Genomic DNA, 27920 nt, shown 5'->3' with positions numbered 1-27920 from the left:
CAATTGAAAAGAAGAGCGACGGAGAAGGAGAGACAGCAAGATCTTCCACCTGCTGGTTCACTTTCCAAATGATTGCAGTGGTTAGGACTGGCGCAGGCTGAAGCTAGGAGCTTGGAACTCTGTCTGGGTCTCCCACACGAGTTGCAGCGACACAAGCATTGGGCAGTCATTTGCTGCCTTCGCATGCATGTTAATTGGGTGTTAGACTTGAAGTGGAATGGCCAGGATTGGAATCAGTGCTTCAATATGGAATAGTGGAATATGGAACCTTAACCCACTGTGTCACAAGGCCAGCCCTTGCACAAGGTTTTCATGTGGCCAATGGGGCTGTGAATCCCACAAAGCCATGTTGGTTGTATGTCACCAAACAGGATGCCAGCAGGACATGAGATTATATGGGCAGCAGGTATGTTTACAGCACAAATTATTGGAGGTACAGAATCAGAGAAGGCACAGTGATGGTTAATTCTGAGTGTCGACTGGCCTGGGCTTCTTGGCACCCAGATGTTTGCTCAGACATTACGCTCCGTGTGTTTCTGGGTGAGATCAACGTTTGAAGTGATTGAGCCAAGCAGATGGTCTTCTGCAATCAAGTGAAGCCCCAAGTGGAACAGAGAGGCTGACTAGGAGGGGGCTCCGCCTGCCTGGCTGTGGCGAGCTGGACACTCGCCTTCTCCTGCGTCCACACTTGAGCTCACACATCAGTTCCTCCTGGGTTTCCAGCCTGCCAGCTCTCAGACAAGAAATTACAGCTTTACGTCTCTGCTCCTGCCAAGACCTGCAGCTTGCCCATAGTACATATGCAATGCATAGTGAAGCTGAAATTTAACTTCTTTCATCAGGATATATTTTATAAAAGCCTTCTAATTTCAAGAACAGTTTTTCCCGAAGGAGCTATTTCTTTCTCTATAAAGAATAGCTGTGATACACATTCAGAACCACCACTGCCAAAATATTATTAGCTTTATACAAAGCCTTTCTCAACTTCAGAGCACTACATTGTTCTGACTAATTGGTGATTTCAGGCTATTTTTACAAACTCATCAATTGAGAGGCAAGTGGAGCGTAGTGTGTGTTCTTGTGCCAGCTTTACTCTTTCAAACGCTGGCTGGTGAGGAAGTGTCTGTTGCTTGGAGTTGTTGATTTGAAGTGGGTCACCGCTTCCTGGAAACAGACCCTGATGAGAATGTGCTGGGAGTCCTTAATTGCAGCCTCCTTCAGGCAGGCAGAGAGTGCAATAGCTTATGATGAACACGGCTGCTAAAAGTAGGTTAGTTTGGAGTTCTGGCTGGGAGGGACTCCAGAACTTGGCTGTACAAGAGAATCATGAGGCACAGTTGGCTGTGTGAGTTTGGGGGAACTTCTCTGGGGTCACAAAGTTGGCTGTGTGAGGCTGGGAGGACTTCTCTGGGGTCATGGAAAAGCGAGATCTGTCTCATCCTTCTTTGAGAATAAAACTGTGTTGATGTGACATATACAGCTGCATCCCAATATTCTTGCATAGCAGGATTGAAAGAGAACCACTTTTGTGTGAGTTTTTGAGATCCATGGATAGTTTTTCCATATGCACTTTCCATGACTTTTTTTTTTTTAAGATTTGTTTATTTTTATTGCAAAGTCAGATATACAGAGAGGAGGAGAGACAGAGAGGAAGATCTTCCATCCAATGTTTCACTCCCCAAGTGACTGCAATGGTTGGTGCTGTGCCGACTTGAAGCCAGGAACTTCCTCCAGGTCTCCCATGTGGGTTCAGGGTCACAAGGCCTTGGACTGTCAACTGCCCTCCCAGGCCACAAGCAGGGAGCTGGATGGGAAAAGGAGTTGCCGGGATTAGAACCAGTGCCCATATGGGGTCCTGGCGCATCCAAGGCAAGTACCTTAGTGGTTAAGCCACCACGCCGGGCCTATCCATGACAGTTTTAAAAAACTTAAAAAGAAAGAGTTATTAATTTTTATTGAAAAGGCAGATATACAGAGAGAGGGAGATACAGAGAGAAAGCTCTTCCATATGCTGATTCACTCCCCAAGTGGCTGCAATGGCCAGAGCTAAGCCGATCTGAAGCCAGGAGCCAGAGCTTCTTCTGTGACTTCCATGCAGGTACAGGAATCTCAGGTTTGAAGGTAGGACAGCGGGAGGATGAGTTCTCATCTCTGGTACTCTCCATGCTGGTAAAATTACCAAGGCTGGTCCAGACTGAAGCAAGGAGTTGGGAACTCTCTCCAGGTCTCCTACATGAGTGACAAGAATCCAGCTCTAGTCATTCCTGCTACCTCCTAGAGTGTCCGTTAGCAAAGTCAGAGGCAGAAGCAAGATGTGGCTTCTGAATCAAAATACTCGAAGTAACTGCTATGCAAAATACCTGACTTTTTTGTTTGTTTGTTTTGTTTCAGATTTATTTATTTTTATCTGAAAGGCAGAGCTACAGGGAAAGGAGAAACAGAAGCTCCATTTACTGGTTCACACCCCCCCCCCCCAAATGGCTACAATGGCTGGAGCTGGGCCAGTGTGAAACCAGGAGCCAGGACTTTCTTCTGGGTCTCCCACATGGGTGCAGGGGCCCAAGGGCTTGAGCCATTCTTTGCTGCCTTCCCAGGCCATAAGCAGGGAGCTGAATCAGAAGCAGAGCAGCAGCTACTTGAGCCAGAGCCTGTGTGGGGTGCTAGTGCTGCTGGTGGAGGCTTAGCTTGCTATGCCACAGTACCAGCCCTGTCCCTAAGCTTTTGAAGATTCCTTCTGTGCTTGGTTGTCAAAAGTTTTTTTTTTCAGGTACTAAAAACTGTAATTCTTTTTTTCCATGGATTTTTTGAGGTTATCTGTTTTGAATTTTTCGTTCGCTATGCATAGTGTAGAAGTTAGGGATATTTCTGCTTTACTGTGAATCTGTTGTTCCCAGTCTCTCTGTCATCTCTCAGAACCAGAGATGGCACCGGTTGAGGTTTTAGGGGATACAATGATTATTACATGGTAGCCTGGAGCGTCAGTCTAGCCTCTGGAACTTACTGGCCCTGTGACCTTGTGGGGTCCCTCCTAGCCTTTCCTAAACTCTCTTGGGGTTTTTCATCTTAAAAATAGGAATTGTTATAAGGATATTTGATTATCTGACAATCGTTTCTGAAATGTCTGCTAAAAACCAGGTGTTTTCTTAGTGCTGAGAATACCATTGCAGACAAAGCAGAGTCATATTGCAGGAAGGGAGATACATAGGCAGTACACAAAACTGTGTGTTCTTTGATGTGTGTGTGTTTGCAAATGTGTATATAATATTGTGTGTCCCTGTGTGTCTAGTTATGAGAAAGCATCAGGTAGGAATGGGTGTCATGAAGTGAAAATGACACAGAGATGGGAGTAAGGTATGGAGAAGGTGATTAGTGAAGCTTCTCCAAGGGGATCTGCTTTGGAGGAGAAGTGAATAAAATAAGCCTGCTAACCACATGACTCTCAGGGGGATTGTATTCCTAGTGGAAGGAGTACCACCATGCTGAAGGCTGAATGGTCATATGTTGAATCCTGATCAACAAGCCAATGGTTGTAGAAGATGGGCTCAGGCAGGTTCAGTATGTCCTGAAGGCTCCCTGTTGGTCAGTTGGGTTGATGGCCTTTGAAGGGGTCCTGGAGAGCTGGCCTGTCTTGCTGCCTGTCGGGGAGCCTCCCTGTACAGGCAGAGGGCCTTTGCCTGATGCTGAATCTGTTGGCCCCTTGGACTTGGACTTCCCAGGTTCAACACTGTGAGCAATAAGATCTTGCTGTAGCAATTTAGCTAGTATAAGGTGTTAAGTTACTGAGCAGGGTGATGCAAATAAGATGTCATAGAAAGTTCCTGAGGAGGAATCTGGAATGTGCAGGGGCTGGAGCCTGGAGCCCAGAGCTTGGAATCTGGAGCCTCATGTGTAGAGCTTGGAACATGTAACCTGAAGCCTGGAGCTCAGACCCTGGAACTTGGAGCTTCATGCCTAGAACCTGGAGCCCAGAACCTGGAACCTGGAGCCTAGACCTTCATGGCTAGAGCCTGGAGCCCACAACCTGGAACCTGGAGCCTCATGGCTAGAGCCTGGAGCCCACAACCTGGAACCTGGAACCTGGAGCTTCATGCCTAGAGCCTGGAGCCCAGAACCTGGAACCTGGAGCCTAGACCTTCATGGCTAGAGCCTAGAGCACAGAATCTGGATCCTAGTGCCTGGTGCCTGGAGCCTCGAGCCCACAACCTGGAACCTGGAGCCTCGTGCCTGGAGCCTGGAGCACAGAACCTGGAGCCTGGAACCTCATGCCTGGAGCCTGGAGCCCAGAGCATGAGACAGCCAGAAGAAACAATAGAACCACACTGGAAGCTGGACCAAGATGCAGAAGGACAGGGACCTGCTGAGTGATGGAAGTGCTTCATAGCGGAGTGGGTTGAGCCATGTGATTTCTGTATCTCTCTTTTAAGATTTATTTATTTTTGAAAGACAGAGTTGTAGAGAGACGGAAGGATAAAGATCTTTCATACACTGGTTCACTGCCCAAATGGCTGTGATGATCTGAAAGTGAGCTGATCTGAACACATGAGCCAGGAACTTCATCCAAGTCTCCCATGTGGATTCAGGGTCCCAAGGCTTTGGGCCGTCCTCTGCTGCTTTCCCAGGCCACAAGTAGAGAGCTGGATGGGAAGTGGAGCAGCCAGGAGATGAACCAGCACTAATATGGGATTCTGGCACTTGCAGATAGAGATTTAGCCTGATTCACCACTGCAGTGACCCCTGATTTTTTTTTCTCTTAAAAGGAGCATTATGGAACCTGGAAGAGAACAAATACATGGAGGGCACAGTGGGGATTAGTTAGGAAACTGTGACTGTGTAGGTGAATGATCAGGTCAGCTTGACTTCTGTAGTACTGGATACCAGGAGAGGCTTTTGAGTTAAGACATATTTGAAGCTACAGCTGGTAATACTTGGTGGATTGGGTGTCAAATGTGAGAGGCAGTGGAGTTGAGGATGATGCCAAAGGCTGTTACTGTAATAGAAGCTTTACTGAATTACAGTCTACGCACCATCGAGATGTAAAATTCACTGGATTTGGATGTATTTGCGGAATTGTACACCCATCACCCAATCTACCTTAGAACATTTCACTCCTGCCGAAATGAGCCCTCTGTTCTTTAGCTGTTACGACCCCCACACCCTGCCAGCTTGACCCTCCCGTCCTCCCCACACTCAGCTCTAGGCCACCACTGATGTAGTTTTCGTGTTTATAGATCTGTCTCTGATGGATGTGTGGGGTGTGTTGCCTTTGGTGCCTGTCTTTGTACACGTAACTTCACATGCTTTCGTGTCTTGAGATTGTATTCCTTTTCGTACCTGAATTGTATGATCTTGTCTGAGTGCACAATGCGCTGTTGGTTTATTCACCTGGAGAGCATGTGCCGCTCTGTCTCCTGTGAGTGGTGCTGTTCAGAGCTTCACGCTTGCTGAGCTCTCCCTGGCTCCCAGGAGTCCTGTGCTTTTGACTTTGCCTCCTTTTCTTTGCTGAATTGCAAGCTTCCCCCTGCTTTTGCCTTCCATGTCTCAAAAAGTCTCCCAAAGACCTATGAAGATAGCCAAGAATCTAAGTCCTTGCAGCTGCTTTCCTATCTTCACCTCCTCCTTTTCCCCTTCTTCATTTCCCTCCCCTCTTTCTTTCCTCTTGCCTGTACTTTCAGCTCCATTTCCTTTCCCCTCCCTGATCTCTTCATTGGTGCTACACTTCACTTTATATTCAACTTGTAATATGCTACCCACTCACTGACACTGCTTTGCTTCCTGTGTTGTGAAACAGCTTCTCCAAGGCCATCAGTGGTGTCCTCCTCATTGATTTCCACTCTCTTTGCTGGACCTCGTCCTGCCAGTGTCACCCCTTGTTTTGTTCAGAAGCACGTCTCTGACAATTGGAGTGCCACCCTGAGTCCAGCTCCCCAAGACCTCTGCCAGTCTGTCATGCTCATGCTCTGGCTGTTCTCTGCCTGTGGTAGCAGCCGCTCACTTGGAGCTGTCATCTCCAGGCGGATTTTTTCCAGACCTTCTTCCAGCCTGGTTTTTGTTTTCAGCATCAGCTCTGTTATTGGGTTTGACATTGATGCATCTGCTTGCTCCTTCTCCCCAGACAGACTCAAGCCTTGATTCACCTTGCTGGCATCCCTCTGCCTCCCATGAATGCTTACAAATCTGGCTTTTTCCTACATCTCGAACTTCAGCCAATGATGGCCTTGTGGCTCTCTTGACTTGGACCTGAGACTGAGCCATTACGGCTGAAGCCTTCATCTCATTTATCTTTGGATGGCCACCATGTTTGCTTCATTTATAACAATTCTCCATCTGTCCCTGAAGTTCCTTTATATCACCCATACCCTGCTTCAAGCTGCTGTTAGCTGCAGCCTGAGTGCTTGTGGCAAGCCTCTGTCCTCTCTTCTGCCCATGCCCCTCTGCTCTGCTCACAGTTACCAGCAGGATACTCATGAAGCCCAGGCTGAAATAAGCAGCAAGCCAAACTTGGCTGAGGAGTTCAGTTGCCTGGGTACAAAGTCAACTGCTACTACTCGTTTGAAGGATGTGTGAGAGAGAGAGAGAGATCTTGGGGGAGATGAAGTGGTGTCATAGGACCTCAGCAGTCAGTGTAAATCTCAGGGGGAGTGGTACTCCGTGGCTGCTGTGCAGATTGAATGAGATAATCTGTGTGAAGAGCTCAGAGAGGGAGCTGGCACACAGTAGGCATTCTGCATTTGCCAGCCAAGCTGCTGTTTGGAACTTTTGCACAGTGCCCTGCTGCTGCCTTTGCTGGAGATAGGGCTTCAGCTTGCTGGGGCTGCTCACTCTGACCAGCCAAGCTGGACTCTGTGACCTTGAGGACCTCCTGTTTTCCTCTGTTAAGCCCACAGGAGGGCCAGGCTAGAGTGGGTCACTCCTGGGGCTGGCTTTGGTTGGCTGTCATGGTCCTTTCAAATTGGGTTTTATCAAGGAGAGAGGCGACACAGGATGAGTGCAGAAGCTAGAGTTGGGATTCTGAACTACTGGGCTGAATTCCAGGCTGAGTCACAACTCTCCTTGGCTCCTTTGAGCCCAAATTTTCTTATCTGTGAAATGGAATAATGGGATTGACTTTGTAGCAGAAAATGCATGCACAAATACACACACTTATGAATGCATGTGAGTTTGTATGCATTCTTATGTACACATACCACACATGCATGTACCATGCCACACACACAGACACAGTAACACAATGTGTGTATGCACACACATGTAACACACATGTATCCAGGAATACACACAACACGGAGACATGAATACATGCACATACACACACGTATGCACACAAACATGCACAATAGCACAGAATGGTTGAGTCACCAACAGCAGTGGTCTCAGCCTCAGTGCATTGGTGAGATTCAAAAGGAGAAAAGAATGGGAGGCATTGTCCTCCACATTTTGTCTCCATGACACAGTGCCTACTCCCCATCCCGTAGCCAGGTTTGAGGGCCTTTTTTGCTGATGCTTCATTTTGGCCACAGTAGAATATCTGCTCCCAGAGAGAAGGGACAAGCTGCTGGCCAGAGTAGAAGTGACTCAGTCAGGAAGTGACCAGTCTATAGTACTTCCTTGGCACGGCTGCACACTCCATGCAGAAACCCCCAAAGGTGTCACGTTGGTGACCTCAGCCTCTTTGGGCATGGAGTGGGGCTGGTCATGGGCAGCCCCAGCTCAGCCTCATTTCCCTGCACTTGAGGCAGCCCAGCCTGCTTGCTGGCACCCACAGGTATCTGACTTGCTTCTGTTTCCTTGGTTTCATTTGCACTCCATGAGCAAGTCCTGTCTTGTCAATTTGTAAGCTTCCTGAAGACAGGACATAATTCTTAGATTTTTAGATTCCCCAGATGAAAGTTTTCACGTGGAAAAAAAAAACTTCCTGAAAAAGTAATTAATACCTCTTTTTAAAAAATATTTGCATAAATGTTACAATAATCTTTTTTTCTACACCTTAAAATAGACCCACGACTTAACAAATTTATCTAAATTAATCTTAACAATAATTTAGGTTCTCCCAGGTAATGATTTCCTTGCCATAATTCCCCTTTTCTACCAAATAATATCTTGTTTTTCTCAAGACTCACTATAAGCAACTAAGCAAAATGACATTATCCCCCTGCTACAAAATTCTTAATACCTCTTTGATACTTTGTTATGTGAATGTAGATTTATACCGATAAGAATCTCCCATAAGCTATCCCTGAATTTGCCTGTCCTAGAGCATGCATACATTTTTTAAAAATTATTTCCATTGGAAAGTTAGCTATACAGAGGGGAGGAGAGACAGAGGAAGATATTCTGTTTGCTGATTCACTCCCCAAGTGGCCACAACAGCTAGAGCTGAGCCAATCCAAAGCCAGGAGCCAGGAGCTTCCTCTAGGTCTCCCACATGGGTTCAGGGTCCCAAGGCTTTGAGCTGTCCTTGACTGCTTTCCCAGGCCACAAGCAGGGAGCTGGATGGGAAGCAGGACCGCTGGGACAGGAACTGGCACCCATATGGATTCCAGTGTGTGCAAAGCGAGGACTTTAGCCATAGGCTACCATGCTGGGCCCTAGAGTTTGCATTCTTAAGACATTTTTTTTTTATATACTGTCTTGATCTCAGTGTTTCAAGAGTGGCTTTCACGACATACTAAATGGAAGGAAATCCTCCACTCTTCATATTCACCATGTTAAAAGACATAGGGCTCATCGATTTCAAGACTGCACTATGTCACTATCACAATTCATTCCATTTCATCAGAATGAAAGGGATTATTTGTAAACATGGCTAACTGTGGTGCTTATGCATTTATTAATTTGTTATATATTGAGTACCTACGATGCCCTGACTCTGCAGTGGGCGCTGGGACAAAACAATATCTATGCATAAAAAGGAAGCAGGTGGTTGTGGAAAGAACACAGAGGCACATACAACGCCCAGCCTGGGGGCCTCCATTCTTCCACACACACAGACGTGCTAATGATGTTTGACTTTCATCTGTTTGACTTGGATCTTTTTTCTCTAAAACCCCACTATATGTACAATTCTTAGACAAATAACATTGGCATTTGATGTGCTATTGGTTCTCAAACTTGGGTGTGTCTTGTCTCTTGAACGTCACATGTGAGTCATCACTACAGCTTCTACTTCAACTGGACTGGGATGATGTTTGGTCCATTTCCACTTATAACAAGTTCCCAGACAGTGCTGCTGCTGCTGCTGCTGCTGCTGCTGCTGCTGGTCTGGGGCCCACGTTCCAGACTATTATTCTAAATTTCTCATTAAAGACTATGAGGTCAAACAATACTGGCATACAGTTTTGTAGTTTTGAAATCTGTAAATTCTTCATTCATCCAAAAATCAGTGAGCCACCTGGGATGTACCAGATACTTTGAAAGCTGCTGTGTATTCAAGGGTGCACCTGAGGGAAGTGACCACTGCTGCTTGCAGTTGATCTTGTCCAGTCACCAAAGCTGCCCTGGGAGCCAGCAGTCATTATCCTCATTCCACCTCTCATTGAAACCAAGGTCAAAGTCCTGGATATCCTCAGCCGTCTGATCGTTGCATTCCAGCCCAGATCTTTGAATCCCCAAGCCATTGACCTTTCAGCTGTACCTCTTGCCTGTTCGCCTCCTTCTTTATTAACCTTGAGATTTATCTTTCTAATTGTACTGCATGTCAGCTTTCACACCTGTGTTTTTATGACTACACTCCCCTGTGGATTGCCTTTCGGAGATGGGCTTCCAGATTTCTCTTGCTTTGCCTTGGTTTTTAAGTCAGGTTTGCATTTATCCAGGTGTGCTCATGTTCCTCCTGCCAGTAGATCTCACTAATGTCTTCGCTAAATGATTTCTGCCTTTCAGCCTTGCGGTTGGATGCCTCTGGGATGGCATGTCTTGAAGGTGCACAGATTCCTGCTTCCCTGTGCTAATATTAGGTGCTTTATTTCAGCAACAGCTCCCAAAGCCCTGGGCCTGGACTGGCTACTCAGATCCCTGGAGGGTGAGAGCTGAGGCTGGTGCCTGCCATTGATAGCATCAGGCTTTCAATTGAAATCCAGCAGTTTCACCTCACTGCACAGGCCAAGCTATAAAAAGACCAAGGTGTTAAAAATAGCTCCTACCGCATCCCCAGCGCTGGAAGATTTCAGGACAGCTTGCTGAAAAAACAATTTGATTCCACCTCACAGAGTCAAAACAGCATGGAGGAAAATCATCTTTTATTTCAGTAGAGGCATTGTGAAATAAACATTTCACTCAAAACCAGTTCTGTAACTGTTGTGAATATATTTAAAAATGCAACTGGTTGATTGTGTTGTGTAGATTTTTTTTTAATATCCTGATTCACTTCACCTGCTTTGCTTACACCTCCTGCCATTTGCTATTGGATGTTGTAGGCAGTGAAGGTGATGCAGTGTGGGTGCAGAAAGGTGGCTTTTTAAAGAATTTTATTGTTGGAAATTAGAAGATACTACTTAGTTTTCTCCGAACCATTCTGATAAGTCACAGGAAACTAGATATTCTCTCTTCCTATAGTAATAAGTTTTAAGTTATGTTTTATATCTAGAAATAAAGTAGCATAAAAACAAATGTTCTAAATTGATATCAAACCATAGTATGTTTACACCAACTGAATACTTCTGTGGTTCAATACAAATTCTTAAAGGAAGGCTTCTCTTATTAACGTGTGTGCTTATTCCAGCTAACACCACTGTTCAAAGCCAAAATGCTTTAAAAAGTAGCAGGCTCTGCTTTGATTTCCCAGTTGTACCACGTGTCCTCAAAAAGCATCCTTGCTATATACGTCCCGAGTCACCACTTTTCCTACATCTGTGTTATACTAGAATTTTCTCCCATGAAATGGTAACTCCTCTGTGATTTCCCTAGAAGAATAGATCAGCTTTTCTAATAGCCATCTTTTAAAAAAATGATTATTTCTTTATTGGAAAAGCCAAGCAAGACAGACGGAGAGAAGGAGAGGGGAAGGCAAGAGGGAGAAAAGGAGGGGGAGAGAGAAGGAGGGAGGGAAACAGAGAGAAATAGAGTGAATGAACGAATTATTCTTCTTGCTGACTCAGCTTCCAAGATGTCCACAACATCCAGGCTGAGTCAGAATGAACGCTGGATCCAGGAACTTCATCCTGGTTTCTCACATGTGTGGTAGCCCCCAGGCACGTGGCTTGTTGTTTACTGTTTTCTTATACATGCTAGCAGGAAGCTGGCATAGAAACAAAGCAGCCAGGTCTTCACCTGGCACTCTTCCATGAGGTGCTAATGTTGCAAGTGGTGGTTTAAGTTACTACTCTACCACACAGCCCTCCTCATCTATCCTGAACCAGTAATGTTACTGATTCATTCAATATCACAATTATAAATCCCCCAGCTTGCAGCTTCTCTGCTTTATAAGCAGTGCTCTCTGTTTAAGGGAAAACAGGAGGCCTTTGGACAAGAACCAAGGATTTAAGTCCAAAGGATGAGGGTCCACTTGACCTAAAGCAGGCTTGCCACTTCTGGCAGTAGACATTTGGGCTCTGTAATGCTTTGTTTCAGGGTCTCTCTTGTGTATTAGGAGGCTCAGCAGCATGCTGGGCCTCTGCCTGCTGGGTGCCATAGCACCCCAGGACATGTGGCAATAAACAGCATCTCCAGACCTTACTCAATGGACCCGGGGAGGAAGACCTCCCTGGTTGGTAGCCAGTACCTTAAATTTGGACAATGGCAGTTATGGGAGAACAAGATGATGAGTTCTGTTTCTGGTTTGTTAGTTTCCGATGACAGAAAGCACTGAGCCCTAGGTGGAAGCATGCCTGGGGTTCAGAAGGGGGTCAGTTCATCCTCTTCTCATTGCACTGTGATGGTGGGAAGAGGGACTCTTTAGCAGGGCAACTGTTTGTTCCAGTGATTCTCAAATTAGAGATACAGGCTGTTTGCACACAAGGTGATTTTGATAGCACAATTTTATGGTAGTGATTTAAAATATTTAATAGCAGACCTGGCTAAAGTTCTGGCGTCTTACACACACAGGGATCCCATATGGGTCCTGGTTCTAATCCCAGTAGCCCTGCTCCCCATCCAGCTCCCTGCTTGTGGCCTGGGAAAGCAGTCGAGGACGGCCAAAGCCTTGGGATCCTGCATCTGCATGGGAGATCCGAAAGAGGTTCCAATCTCCTGGCTTTGGATTGGTGCAGCTCTGGTCATTGTGGATGCTTGGGGAGTGAACCATCAGATGGAAGATCTTCCTCTCTGTCTCTCCTCCTCTCTCTATATCTGACTTTCTTTTTTTTTTTTTTTAAGATTTATTTATTTTTATTACAAAGTCAGATACACAGAGAGGAGAAGAGAAAGAGAGGAGAAGAGACAGAGAGGAAGATCTTCATTCCGATGATTCACTCCCCAAGTGAGCACAACGGCTGGTGCTGCGCTGATCCGAAGCCAGAAACCAGGAACTTCCTCCAGGTCTCCCACATGGGTGCAGGGTCCCAAGGCTTTGGGCCGTCCTCAACTGCTTTCCCAGGCCACAAGCAGGGAGCTGGATGGAAGTGGAGCTGCCGGGATTAGAACCGGCACCCGTATTGGATCCTGGCGCATTCAAGGCGAGGACTTTAGCCTCTAGGCCACCATGCCGGGCCCTGTATCTGAGTTTCTAGTAAAAATAAAATAAATCTTTAAAAAATGTGTAATAGTTACATGGTTATACTAATGTATGTTAGGAAAAAGAATAGTTAGCACCCTTCTCCTATGTTGTTTTGGATATTGGTGCTTAAGGAGAGACAAACATATAACTTGAAAGATACAGCTGATTTTAGGGCAGAAATTTTAAGCAGATAGACTCATTCCATCGACAATGATGATGAAAGCAAAGTCCTGATTCTGAGAGAGTTTATGTTCTTGAAGGAGCACCAAAGTCAATGAAAAAGCACATCATAAAAAAAAAAACACATCATGACACGCAATGATAACTATGACACAGGAGCCGTAGAGGACAAGCAGTGGCTCCTGTGAGGGCGTGTGTTGTCAGGTGGAGGTACATGCTCAGTTGGAGAGCAAAGCAAGGCAGGAATTCTGAGGTCCGATAGGTGGTTCTCAGCTGAGAGCTGTGCACTGAGCCAGGTGGCCTGGAAGACCCTAGCAGGGGTTCCAGGCAGTGATATATCAGACTAGACTAACAGGGCATAGGTTGTGACCATGTTGTGGCTGCAAGGAGGAGCTAGGCCACCAGCTGGAAGGGAAGGGACTTTGACAACTCCTGGTATGTGCCTTGCTGTGAGAGGGGTGAGAGGTAGGCTTTTGATGCTTGGGAGCAAGAATGAAGGAAGTTTGTCAAGCTTGAGGGTTCTTAGGAAGGTATTAGTGATGTTCACAGCTTCCTTGTGACATCTGTGTGGGTTTTGCCTTGTCACTTGGAACTTAACGGCATATAGATCTTTAAGGCTGAAATGCTTGTGTGTGTGTGTGTGTGTGTGTGTGTGTGTGTGTGTGTGTGTGCAAATCCCCCCATAACTTACAAGGTTGCCACTTGCTACCTTTCCTTTCTGCAGCATTGGCTCTGTCAGGTGCCTGCCCCTGCTTTGTACACAGTTAATGTTCTGACTTATTTGCCAGAGAAGAGGTGAACTTGCAGAGAGATAGAGGAATGGACCTAGGCAAGACACTTTTCATTGAAATCCTTAGTCTTCACTTATTTAGATTCTTTGGAGCAGAAGGCTCGGGAAGGGTGATTTGGGTAAGTCTTAGCAATGCCAGGCAGGGTGTCACAGAGTAACAGGGTCAGTGATTTGTCTGACACCTTGGTCCAGTTCAGCTATTGGGGGACCCAAGGAGTGACTCATTGGGAGTTCAGGGACCTTCATCCTGCCAAGGATGTTCATGATAGCTTTTCCTGTGGCTTCAGTGATCTGGCAGGAGGAAGGCAGTCACCTATGGGACCAACTGGTGACTCCACTGAAGACTATAGGGATACCTGGATTTTCTTGATGAGCCTGCAGCCTGGCATGGACTAGGGGCAAATTTATGGCTACAGATCTACAGCTGCTTCTTGCCGGTCATGTTGGTCAATTGTATCTATCAATGCTCAGTAAAACTGTAATCTCATTGACTTGCCTGCCTTCTTCCTCTCCGTCCTTCCCACATGCCCCCATTATTGTGTCTTCATCTCTAGGGACAATGAACCTTACAGGCACGTCCACCTAATCATTCATTATAAGCACAATTAGTTACATAACATCTTTTTCTCTACAGTTTTCTGTGTGACAGTGTGGGATATATGGGAACTCTTGGTGTATTCACAATTTTTTGGTTTTCAAATTTAAAATTATCCTGAAATTAAGTTTCTTTAAAAAATCTTTAGAGACTTTAAAGCTCAAGAAGAAAAGTGATGATGTTTTTGTTGAATCTGGACCAGTGTTTTGCACTGAAGGAGATTATTGGCGTTGTGTGTAACACTCTTACGCTCAAGCTTCTCCACTCAAGTAGGGCTTTCACATCTTCACCCAATACACGCCCGTGGCATCCTCAGACACCCTTCACTTTCAAAGCTGAATTAATCTCCTACCCCGAAATCTTAGCAAACTTGCACACAGTGTTGAAGCTTTTAGCAGAACTTAACATTCATTTTGTTTACATATTTCATTTATTAGAGCTTTAAGAACTACTTACTTGTATGGGAGAATTTATATATCGTTAGACAGTTCTCAAAAATCATGAAAAATAATCAATATGCTTTAAAAAGTGTTTAGTGAAATTTATAAATGGAACTGAACATTGAGAGACTATTAAAAGTGACCTTTAGAAACATCTCCTTGTGTTAGGACAACAATGAAATATTTACAGGTGAAATGAGATTTGCTTTAAGATACTCTCATGGGTAAAATATGGAAATGTGAGAGGGCAGGCTAAATTAACAAAATGTTCTTGATTGTTGATATGAGGCAATAGATATGTGAGGTGAAGAAAAACAACTGTTGGTACCTGGAGCCCAATTATAGTCATAGATAGATCGTAAGTTACAAGGGAATATTTAGTGCATAGCTATCTCTGTGTAGGCTATGCATTTTGTTGTCATCTCCTGTTATTTTTGTTCGTACTGAATACAGGTTTTTGATGACAGCGTTACAGAATGCCTTAGACCTTATGTTCTGTTTAGTGACTTTTCTCCAAGTGGAGAATGCACAGCACCTTATCGTGTCTGCTGTAGTCACCCCATTGTGCTATAGAACCCCAAAACTGTGGCTTAGAACCGATCACTCAGCCTCTCTTCCTCTCTCTCATCCTCTTGTTTTCTCCATCTTTGGCAACCGCTATTATATTCCCAACTTCTGTGATATCAACTTGTTAGGATTCCGCAGGAGTGACATCATCTGGTACGTATCTTTTGTGCCTGGCTTCTTTCAGTTAACTTGTTGCCCTTTAGTTACTTCTGTGTTTTAAATAACAAAATTCCATCCTTTTCATGGCTGAGTAGTATTCTACGATGCAGATTTCTATACCATCTTTATTTGTTGAACATAGGTTGTTTCTTGCGTCCATTACTGCAGTAACCATGGGAGGGCAGTTGTCTTTGATGGACTGACTTCATCCCAGTGGTGGGATTACTACCTTGTGGGGTAACTGTGTTTTTGAGGAACCTCCACAGCATTTTCCACAGTGGGTGTACTGACTGATATCCCTGCCAACAATGGGAAACCGTCCCCTTGTCTCCACATCCTCTCCAACACATGTTGCCTTTTGTCTCAGGCAATCAAGTAGGAGTGAGGCAATGTCTGACTGTGGGTTCCATTTAGATTTCCCTGGGTATTAGCAGTATTGAACATGTTTTCATGTATCTGCTTGTGATTTTTATGCCTTACCTGATCAATGTCTGTCTGAATCTACCATCCATTTTTAAGATGAACTAATCATTTGCTACTGGACTGAGATTTTCCACGTGCTAGCTGCCTTTCAGATGTAAGTAACTCTTTACTCCCATTCTGCAAGTTGCCTCTCTCCTCTTGCTGGTTGCTGTTGCCATGTGGAAGCTCTCCAGTCCCAGGACCAGCTTCACTGATCCAGAGTCCAGTGTCCTGAAGTCTCTTCCATGTTTTCTTACTGAAGTTCTGGTTCTTTTGTTGAGGCCTGTGATGCCTTTCAGGCTGAGTTTTGCACATGGGGAGAGAGGGCAGTGGTGTGGCGCACGTAGTATTACTCTTGTACACATGGTTAGGCAGCGTCCTGAGCACACATTACTGGGACGACTCCTACTAAAAACCAGGCGCTCTCTTTCATTTTGAATCTAGAACTTTTGCTTGAAAATGTAATCTTCATATAGTGTTGTAATATTCACACAGTCTGCTGTGGAGTGGATTTTTGTTCTGGTGTTTGGATAATTAGTTCACAGGTTTGTTAGTTTGTCTTTTCATATTCATGGATCGCCAAAAAATCCCTGGGTTGTCTTAAAGCAAAGATTGTAGGAACAGTAGAAAGTTGTATAGTCTTTAATTAATAGTCTATAATTTAAGCTACTTAGGCAAGGTAACTGAAGCCCAGTCATATCATCTCTTATCCAGTACTATTAATTTACTTATTTTAAATCTGTGATTCAAGTAATAAAGACAGTCTTTCTAAAATAATTTGGGAAGATAAGTTTTTCTATAGTGAAAATCATCCTGAAGATGCACAAAAAATGTTACAGAATGATTGAAGATGTAGGAAATCTCTATACATCCAATGTTTCTGAAAAGGATTGTCTCCAGGGCGTTAATGGTCCTGTCATTCAAATAACGTGACTAAAGACATGTTTCTCTGTCATTATTTTAACTCTTGTATTTCTCAAATATTCCACCATAATCCACTTTCTTTCACTTCCCACTTTTAAGATGAGAAGCATGTTACCTTATTATTTTTTAAAATTTTCTCTGTGGAAACCTTTGTTTTAAAAATTGATTAAAGAAAATCTGGGGCCCGGCAAGGTAGCCTAGTAGCTAAAGTCCTCGCCTTGAACACGCCAGGATCCCATATGGGCGCTGGTTCTTATTCTGGCAGCTCTGCTTCCCATCCAGCTCCCTGCTTGTGGCCTGGGAAAGCAGTCAAGGATGGCTCAAAGCCTTGGGACTCTGTACCCATGTGGGACACCCGGAAGAGACCCCTGGCTCCTGGCTTCGAATTGGCACAGCTCCAGCCATTGTGGCCTCTTGAGGAGCGAATCATCGAATGGCAGATCTTCCTTTTTGTCTCTCCTCTCTTCATATCTGACTTTCCAATAAAAAGAAAATAAATCTTTAAAAAAAATCGCTGGAATTTATTTAAACTTGTTTGGCCTCACAGGTGTTAAAATCGATTTACCGCCTTCTTTCCCATCCTGTGTGTGTGACTCAAGTTTTCTAAGAACATCCCCATGGGGGAGGTGCTTGCTTCGCTGAGAATTTAGTTCAATCTGTGATGTAAGTAAGTGTTAGGAATCATCATACTTAGATAAGTCAGTCTCCCCAAAAGGATATCGTCTGTTTCCCCTGAGTTGTGGTGCTAATACATGGAGTCCCGAAAAATGTCATGTGCACGAGTGAGACAGGCACGTTGAGGTTTGGTTACTTTCCTGACCCTTGTCTGTGCTCTTGAAGAATGGTGGTGTTTTGTTTTTTTTTTCTGCCAATCATTTGTTGGATCCTTTTTCTGATGGAGGGTTGAGCCTATGTGAAGTGTGAAAACTGAGGGGAGGGGAGAGAAAAAAAAAGAAAAGGTAGGAAGAGGCAGGGAAGGCTCATGGGTGGGAGGGAGGGTGGGCTGGAAAATACCAGTATGCTGTGTGTATGTTGTGTATGAAATCTGTTCATTGTATACAAACAAAATAATTTTATGTAGTTTTATAAAGATGGTCAAATATGCCTTTATGTCTCCAGAATAAAATGTAAGTTAGAAAGTAACATATTAATATGCTTATGTATTATATGGCACAAACTCTTTATCTTTTAGAATGAGGGAGGAGAGTGCAGAATTAACATAAATGGGATCGTCTGCCTTTAGGATACTTTCCATGAAGAGTCGCGTGCCCCGACCTTCTCCTAACACTTCTGTTCTATGTCATTGTGATGAGCTAGGAAAGCGGTTGTCATTTCAGTGAGTTCAGTGTTGGGAATTCTTACAGCCTGTGATACGACAACAGTAACCTCAGCCCAGACAGTTTAGTTCCATGAGAAAGCCTGGAGCTGATGCTGAAGAGAAGTCTGTCTTTTTGATCAAGAATTTTGAAAAGTGAATAATGTTTGAATCGTGGTTGTAAACCGCTATGATTTTTTCCTACTTGTAAAGGTGCACTAGCTCAGGAGGCGGGGAGGGGATTGGCTGAGGATGCTGCCCTTGTCTCGCGCTCGGCCCGGGATGAGCCTGTCTCTTCCTGGTGTGGCCCAGAGTGGCTTTAGAATTACAGTTGTTAAAATGTGCATTTTGTTTCATTCAGGTTACACTGGACAGCTTTGCGAATCCAAGATTGATTACTGTATCCTAGACCCGTGCAGAAATGGAGCCACATGCATTTCCAGTCTCAGCGGATTCACTTGCCAATGTCTAGAAGGTAACCCTGCTCGCGACCCCACGAACACCGTTCATGTTCATTAAGGCATGAATGATGAGCTTTTACTTCAAATTTCTCAAAAAAATTCTTCATGAGAAAGCTTGTTTCTAAAACGAGACGGTCCCTTTGTTTTTAACTCTGTGCTAGAATAGCTTGAACATTATGCTTGCACATTAACTATGATCTAGGAATTTCTGTGATTTTTCTTTATACATTGAAACAGTGGACAACTACAAAAAAGCAGAATCTCTGGTGATGAAATTTTACTTGTTAAGATTCCTATTTATTTAAATTGGTTCTCAATACCAGTTCACATGAAAGAATTCGACCTAAAATTCAGGTGCTTTTTGTTTTAAAGTTAAGTTGATAATGTCTTTTGAAACTCAAGGATTACTTTTATTTTACAAGAGTTTGTCAGTTTCATAGTTTCACCCCAAGTAAGTAGGCCGTTAATCTTAGCTAGCAAGCTGGTGTTCAGGAACGATTTTGTACTTGAAGGAAGTTTGTTCCATTTATGCTTGGAGGGATATTATGGGACGGGTTACTTTAAATCTTTAATGTAGTACGAATAACGTGACATTAGAGGTTTTTCTCCTTGAGACCAACATGTAAGCTCCTGATCCACAGTGGTGATATTGACAACTATGTGACATAGAGTCACCTCCTCTGCAGAGATTAAATGCTGAGCCTGAGTGCATCCGGAAACTTTTCTGCACTAAGAATGACCTCAGACGGCCCCTGCTGAAGGGGCTGCAGGGAGGCCATGGGCCCCCTAGGAGGCCCAAGGCTCTGGCTCCCTGGGAGCTGTGCCGGATCAGCAGCCTTGGCTGGCTTAGAATCCCGGTTCTGTTTATGATTCCAGCTTTCTTCTGGAATGTTCCTTGGGAAGCAGTGGTAACAACTCAGGAGGTTGGATGTGCCACTTGTGTCGGAGACCTGGGTTGAACTCCTGGCTCCTGACTCAGCTGGCCCAACTCCAAAAGTTGTGAGCATTTGGGGAGTAAAACAGTGAATGGCAAAAAAAAAAAAAAATTGTTTCTCTGCCTTTCAAATAAAATGAAAAGTTTAAAAAATTTTATGTAATTATTTGACAGGTGAACTACAGAGAGAAATAGGAGAGATAGACAGTGATAGAGAGATCTTCCATGCTTTGGTTCACTCCTCAAATGATTGCAATGGCTAAAGTGAAGACAGGCTGAGTCCAGAGGCCAGGAGTTTCATCTCGGTCTTCCAGTGGGTGTGAAGGCACAAGCACTTGAGCTATGTTCTGCTGCCTTTTGGGAGCGGGATTGGAACTAGAGCAGCTGGAAAATGAACTGGCCTCCATATCGGGTGCCAACATTACAGGCACTGGCTGAACTGGCAATGCCAGAGTGCTAGCCAAAAAAATAATTTTAAAAGGATGTTAATTCAGTGTATGTCAATCACAGAAGGGTGAATTGTTGTCTCCTGGGCAGGGTGGGGCTGTATCACCCTGAGTTGTCCCTTTTCCAGCTGTGTATTCAGTACATGAACACAGCTACTGTGACAGTGTCTGGTGTGCTTGACGAACCCTTTTTCCTTCCCTACCTGCCCTTGTTTTGCAGTGCAAACTTCACTCTTAACCGAATGAGAAAACTTGTAAACATCACCCAGGCTGATGATGGAGCACATGAACACCAGGCATCATTTGCCCACGAGCACTTAGTTATACCCTTGCTCAACTGCCACCTGACTCTGGTTATTGGCTTGGCCATTTGTCAAAGGCAGGCTTCAAGGCCAATATGAAACCGAATTGGAGTTTTGCAAAAGAGCCTGGATGACTCCAGTATGTTCTGTTGTTATTGTTTGAATTATTACCTGAAAGTTAGACTCTGAGACTTAGTGAAGAGGTGACATGCACAAAACACACTGACAATAAGGGCTGCTTTTTGAATCCAAGAGTCTTTATTCTTAAGATTTATTTTGATTTCAAAGGCAGCTTTATGGAGAAGGAGAGATGGAATAGAAAGAGATTGTTCATCTGCAGGTTCACTCCCCAAGTGCCACAACAGCCGGAGCTGAGCCAACCTGAAGCCAGGAGCTTCTTCTTGGTCTCCCATGTGGGTGTAGGGAATGAAGGATGCGAGCCATCCTCTGCTGCCTTCCCAGGCCATAAGCAGGGACGTGAATCCGAAATGGAGCAGCCTGAGCTAGAACCAGTGTTCATAAGGGATGCTGGACCTTCCGGTGGAGTATTAGCCTGTTGAGCCATGATGCCACCTCCCCGCCCTTGAAGTTTCTTCTTGTGCTCACGCTTCCTTTCCCACTTCCTGTGGAAATTACAGAGCATTTTATGTGTGTGCCAGGTGCGAGGATGTAGTAGTGGAACCGATACAGCCTCTCCCACACACAGATATGTGGGTCCTTCACGGAACATGTATGTTAGGAAAGAACTGTGCACAGATTTCAACCCACCTGTTCATTCCGTTTTCCATGACCTGTTTGATGTACCCTCATAAGTGTTGACTTCTAGGAGTGGAAGGGTAGAGTTTGAAGCAGAAAAACTGATGGTTTGAGAGGATTTGGAGTTTCAGTGGAGCAGCCTGGAGAGAGGTGGATTATGGACAAGAGAGAGAGTGGCCTGAGTGTAGCTTCAGTAGTTGGTTGTGTCGTTCATGGAGAAGTATTCTGTTTTGGGAATGAGTATGGAGGGCTCTTGTTGGGTTTAGCTGGAGACTTCCACTGGGGAGTTGTTGTGTGGATCAGGAGGAAGTCTGGGCCCAGTGCGAGCACAGAGACGCTGGCCTGTATAGATGGTAACGTAAGCCCTGGGTGTCTGCGGGATGGATAGATGGTGGACTTTCTCTTCATTTCCTGTCAGTTCCTTTGCCTGGGTTGAACCAAGAGAAATGCAGTGCTCTGAACCTGCAAGGAAGGTGATGAGCTTCTTAGTGGTCTTTCTCTGAAGACTTTCCTTAAAGATCAGCCAAGGGTGAGGGCTCTGGTCATTATCTAGAGAGATTCTTGGCAGGGTTCTGAGCATGGCAGCAATGCCTGGCGATCCTTGGACAGCCTCGCTCCCTGGCCTGTGCTGGAGTAGTAGTCCGTATCGGTAAAGCAGCGTGTGCTTGGCTGCTTCTCGTGTGAGCTGTGCAAAGTGTCAGATCCATACAAGGTGCTAGAGTTCCGAGTCAGCCACTGTCCTTGGCCCTTGCCTGTGCTCACCTTGAATAGTGGGGTGGACCATGCTCTGCTTCTCAGCGTTATCCTTGCATTGGGGGAAGTGTATTTTATTCGTCTTCTCACAGTCACTCCTGACACCCTACTTCCAGAGTTTTTTTTTTAATGTGGGGGCAGTTCATCAATATTTAGTAAATAATTCAACTGTAAAAGCCAACAGTGTGGTACTACTCCCAGTTGGTACATTAACCAACTGCTTTGGTGCTCACGGCAATCCTAGGAAATACATACTGTTAATATTTCCATTTACCAGACTGGGAAATAGGGCCCAAGAAGGTAAATAACTTGCCTGAAGCTGCACAGGTCACAGGTGGAAAGCCAGGCAGCTTGGCTTCCGTGTTCTTATCCACCATCTATCTCTAATATAGTTGAAAAACTAAATCCTATGATGTTTATGTTTAAAGTTTATCTGTGTAGCCATCGTCATGATTCAGACAGAGGCGAGGTTTTTGGGTTCTGGAATTTCTAAACACTCTCACTACTTAATTCTTAAGTCTGCAAAGGCAAGAACATATTTTCTTTCTTTTACAGCAACCTCCTGTAGAAGGGTGTGTTCCCTCTGGGTAGCGCTTTTGGTGCTGCATGTCCAAACCACGGTTCCTTCCCCATCTGAGCATCTTCTTCCCTTTTCCATCCCATTTGGACCAGCTTTCGCTCTCGTGACTCTGGTCTTCCTTTTAGCCCCTTGCCTGAAGTTCAGGGTGAGTCACTGGAAAGACTCATGTATTCCCTTCTGGGGTTGTCTGCTCCTCTCTGATGCTGAGTTCTTGTTCTCCCTCATTAATGGCTTCTGTCTTTTCTTTGAACGTTGACTCTGCTTTCACTTTTTGGAGAGGAGTTTCAGATTCTGGTTCCAGTGGGGGTGATTAGAGTTACAGGTAAAAGCACCCAGGGTGTTCCCTTGTATTCACTTTGTGAAACGAGAATGACTGTACCAAAGATAAGGATGTGGAGTAGGATGCAATTGTCCGTGCACCTGCTGTGTACCCGGAGTATTTTGGAATGTTAGGTTTAGACCTTTGAGGCCTTAAATTTTTCAAGAAAATTTTTTTCAATTCTGACGATGTCTAATTATATATACTTACTATCATAGCACATTGACATTTAAATGTGTGCATAAAATTAGACCCATATAAAAATAAAATCTGAATACTAATATCCAGCTATGATCTTTACCTCAGCAATTCAGTTTGTATTCTCCTATTCTAGGGTTTTAAAGTAGAACACCACACAACTTAATACAGAAGTGAAAGAAGTCTATTTGTGGTTGGAACGTTCAGTAGTAAAGGACTGTTGTTGGAGCTGGGAGAGTGACCATTCATGGCATGCAGCTCATACCTGATAGAACCACCTACCAGCCAATTACAGAAGCCTAGGGAAGTCTGGTCCATAGAGAGAATATCGGACTTAATTCACTGTTTTGCGAAAATAGAATTTTGTTCAATGTATTCAAACAACAGCAATGAAAAAAGCCACTACTGCTAATGATAAGATAGATGCACAGTGCTCTTCAGTGTTCAGCATGAAAGCAAATGTTGCAGTTGGGTAGTGCGGAGACCTTTTGTTCAGTCATGGGATGTCAGAGTTTAGCACTGGAGTTGATGGTCAGACATGGGAGATTTTATGACGTGGCAGCTTCCATGAGCAAGTATGAGAAGTTCATGTCATCTTCCAGCGTGGGTGTTGCTGGACCTGAGAGTGTGCCCAGTGACGAGGCCGTGGAATGAATGCATCCGTTTGGGTGTTAGGTTGCATTGTTAGGTTGGAAGTCGGGAGCCACCTCTTTTGACAGACTCTGCTTCTCCAAGACTCATTCTTTTGTAGGGGGGTGTTTATACTCAGCTTTTAAAGCAGTGGGCAAAAATAGAAACCCGCAGCTCTGGGCTTCCACCAAGTGTGAATGTGGAATAAATGCTAGTCATTGAGAGATGATTCTAAGACATAGCCTTTTGTTTCTTCCAGCCCTTGTTTCCATCTTATACAATGAGGGTGGATCCTTCTGTATTACTATTGAGGACCCCTAAATGTCCTTGATTCACATATGCCAGCTGAGGAGCTCCTCCCCGACCCACGTCAACAGTCCATCTTGCTTCCACTGATGTTTGTAAAGTCACCAATGAGTGACTCCAGCGAGACTTTTGTCCTGGTGCTGAGGGTCTGCAGATTAAATCCTGCTGCCATAAGCTTCAAGGGCTTTGTTTTTCTGCATTTTATAGCCTCGAATAATCTAGTTCCATCAAGCCTTTTGTCCAACTTGAATTTCACTGGTAATACTATCTGTCTTAGGGATTTACAGTCATAACCATACGTGCCACAGAAATCATCTCACAGATAATGTGCCCTGTGCATAAACTGGGCATGGGATTCAGTGAGGATCTAGAAGGGCTATGATTCTGGGGTTTGTTTGTTTCTGCTATGTTGTGTATAATCTTGTTGATGGCACATTCTTAGGACCGTAAGATATTGCACATCTTTATAGATGCAATGTGCAACATGTCCTCATGAACTAAGGAGGGCCGTGCGAAGTGCTGTCCTTATCCTTGTAAAGTTGCCATTATCTCGAAATCATCACCGTCTCCAGGAATCCTGGCAGCTGAGACCCCTGAAGTTCCAAGTGGTATAGAGTTTCATCTCTTGGAAGCAGGATCAAGGATTATGTCTTATTAAGTGTGAATAAAACATCAGTTTCTGTGTTTGGTGTATGCTGATTAATTTTTGTTTTATACTGAAGTGTATTTGTCTTTTCATTTTTTCCCCTCTTTGTGCGTGTGAGTCTTTTCCACATAACGTGATTTCTCTGAGGTTGTTTTAAATAAAAACATCACACAGAATTTTGTTTGCTGTTTTGCACTAGCTGTGGAAGAGACAGCAGCAGTAACTTTCAGTGGATGACTAAAGCTTTTCTTTGGAATCCTGAGCTTCAGCGAGTGGCTTGTTCTATTCCTCAGCCTTGCCTCCAGTACGTGGCTTCTGTTGGAAACCATTTTAACATGGTTTGGTACCGGCAGATAGCAGCCAAATGTTAATTGAATGAATGAATGATGGTATCTTGATGCTTTTCCCTCTAAAAAGAGTTTGAATGTACCTTGCAGATAAACCCCAAATTCAGTTTCTTATGGATCTGCACATGACAGTCATTTAGCTTTATTTACTGTAAGTTTTTAGCTTTGAAAATTCAAATGTATTCTTGCTTCTTTTTTTTTCAGTTGTAACTTTTTTCTTGTGTGTGTGAGAGAGAGAGAGAGAGAGAGAGAGAGGGTGAGAATGCGACCACGAAGAGTACGATTGTATCTACTGGTTCACTCCCGAAGCCAGGAGCCGGTATATCAGTCCAGGTCTCCCATCTGGTGGCAGGAATCCAGCTACTCCAGCTTTTGTCATTGCCTGGTGTAATGTGCCCTAGCAGGAAGCTGAAGTCAGGAGCCAGAAGTGGAGCTCCAGTTGAGGCACTTGCACGTGAGCAGCAGGTGGCAGTCAAGCTTTGGAGAGCAAACAGCGGCTCCTTGTTTCTTTCATGGGGCTCCAGGAATCACACGACAGAAGCAGTGATTGTTACTGACATTTGTCGGGTGTCTGTTGGTTAAACACTTGTTTGGCATGGGAAGTTTCTATCAAGCTTAATTTAGCAGTTAACAGCTAAAGCTCAAGTGTGACTTTGACTCTGTATTCAATTATGTATTACGTGGTGACTTTGGGCAAGTTGTTTAAATTCTGTCTCATTTTTCCTCATCTACAGTGAAGGCAGTATCAGTACCTACCTAATGGAGTTATTGTAAGGATTCACGAAGCCCTGAGTGTACAGTGCTTGGAGCAGTGCCCAGAAGAGAGTGAGCGATGATTACAGGTCACTGTTTGCTCCCGACAACAGCTCTCCAGGGCAGTAGATATTATTACACGGTAGTAGCAAGGTTCTCAGGTTCAAGGGCATCCAGGATGTAAACCCAGAGTTGTTTTTGCTGCACTAATTCCTCTCTGATCACGTTTTACCACCAGTGACAGTGATTGGCATGGCCCCTTCTGTCTGTTCCCTGTCAGGGATTATGGACTCATGTGGGAGGCGTGTGTCTTAAGAGCATCCGGGTCTTAAGTAGAGATGAAACTTTTGTTGATTAAGTGAATGAGTAAATACTTAAACTGTTCTAGATTAACATGTTGTAAAGGGGGAAGCACTCCTGCATCGCCAGGATGGATTAGCCAGTGGTCACCAGAGTAAACAGGTGGATCTCTGGCAAGACTGAGAGACGCCAGCTGCTCTCAGTGCTGGGATCATGACAAGAAGAGGGCAGAGTTGTCATACAGAATTTGGGGATCCCCTTCTCTGCTTCTCTTCTTTCCCGGGCCCCTCCGTCATTCCGCATGGTGTGTCTGGCCCAGGCTGTTTCCCAAGATGCCCTGGAAAGAGCAGGTTGTGTGCTCTGTATCACAGCTGTCATGCTCCTTGGGGTGGGACCCTCAGACAGAAGTCTCAGGCCACTCTGGTTGTTGCCTCCATGTTTTGACTACACTGCAGAAGTCTGTCAGCTTCGCTTCACTTTCCAGAGCCTTGATATGGTTGCTCTTCTGTTTTTTTGCCTGGAGATACAACTGTCATTTGAGGGGATATCTCTGATAAAAGCTTCCTTCTCCCTAAGAGATGGAAGATGTTCACTGTTCTTAAAAACAACCAGGGTCCTTTCAAACTGAAATGCAAGTATTTTAAGGATAAATGTGATGTTTTTTTTTTTTTCGGAAGCAGAGTTATCTTCTTACACTTGCCCATCATGAGATCACAATCATGGGGGAAGCTCAATTTGTCTCTAATTTTGGCCAAAATACATGTTTTGTAACCCAGGCCACCTGCTGAGCTGTTCAGGCTTCAGTTCCAGTTCCTATGAACATCCTTGGGTGAATGCAAAGGGACCCAGGTCCAAGACAAAGTTAAACAAAGTCATGGGCGTAAAACAGTGGTTTGATAATTTGTCATGTTATATGTGTGATTCATAAGCCTTTTTAAGTTCTGTTTTCCCCTCCCAGGTCTAATCTGGCATTCTGCTTGTAACAGGCAGCTGAGTGTCAACGCTGTGCTTCTCCTTGATCGCATAGTCTGAGTATTCTGATATGTTTTCCCACTACACTTCCTGTCCCAGTTCTACTTGGTTGCATTATATGTGAATAATTAGTCCTTTTTAGGGCACTTTCCTGACTTTGAACTCCCCAATAGCAATGTTTTTGGTCACGATGACGTTTACCTGCTATAATCTGTTTACTACTTCTCGACATTTTACATGGTCATTCTTTCTGTGATGACTTAGGAGTATATATAGTGCTTGAAGTAAGCTTTATACATTTTTAATTATCAAAGAAATCTATGCTCAAAGAAAGAGAATTCCTGTTACCTGTTCTCTCAGAGACTGAGGTGAATCTCTTGGAAGTCTCTTTTTCAATTCCTCTTTCAGAAAACTGAACTTGGAACTTTCTGTGCACTCTGTTTTACAATGAGCTGCTCGACCGAACGTGTCTTTAACATTCATCAAAATAATTGTATTTTTCTACAGTGTTGTGAGTGGCTGTATTTTATTCTGTCATACAGATGTGGTCCAGTGAATATGTCATTGAAGACTTTATCAATCACATAGTATTTATTAGCTCCTTATCCATATTGCAGTTGCTTGGTGGTTACATGGGCTTCAGTTATGAACAGGCAAGGTAAATGACAGGCAGAGGAGGGAGTAAAGACCAGAGTTAAGGAAAATATTGGGAACCTGATCCTGGGATGCAGGGGGATTGTGATGGTGGAGGGAGCGCAGGTGGCAACAGTGGAGATAGTCATGGATCGTTGTGGCTGTAAGAAAAGAAGGACACTGGGCCTGGCGTGGTGGCTCAGGGGCACCAGGAATCCCGTATGGGCACTGGTTCATGTTCCATTACTCCAGTTCCCACTCAGTTTCGTGCTTGTGGCCTGGGAAAGCAGTCAAGCACGGCACCAAAGCCTTGGGACCCTGCACTGGGGTCTTGGAACCCCGAAGAAGCTCCTGGCTTTGGATCAGGTGAGCTCTGGCCGTTGGTGCCACTTGGGGAGTGGCTCAATGGATGGAAGATCTTTCTCTCTGTCTCCTCTCTGTAAATTTGCCTTTCCAATAAAATAAATAAATATTTAAAAGAGAGATAGAAGGAAGAGTACAAG

At 44.5% G+C, this 27920-nt stretch overlaps 1 protein-coding gene across 1 annotated transcript in view; it reads left to right on the top strand.

The window, feature by feature from the left end:
• DNER (delta/notch like EGF repeat containing) overlaps positions 1-27920 on the top strand; it is a 287788-nt gene that overhangs the window by 178912 nt on the left and 80956 nt on the right. The window contains exon 7 of the mRNA XM_040982795.1: positions 18443-18556. Coding sequence (XP_040838729.1) covers positions 18443-18556 — 114 coding nt within the window. The remainder of the gene's footprint in view (positions 1-18442; positions 18557-27920) is intronic.

The sequence above is a fragment of the Ochotona curzoniae genome, unplaced genomic scaffold, assembly GCF_017591425.1.
Source record: "Ochotona curzoniae isolate NIBS_2020 unplaced genomic scaffold, NIBS_Ocur_1.0 contig_3643, whole genome shotgun sequence".
NCBI lineage: Eukaryota > Metazoa > Chordata > Mammalia > Lagomorpha > Ochotonidae > Ochotona > Ochotona curzoniae.
Note: the sequence above shows the minus strand (reverse complement) of the source record. Positions and strands in the feature narration are given on the sequence as shown.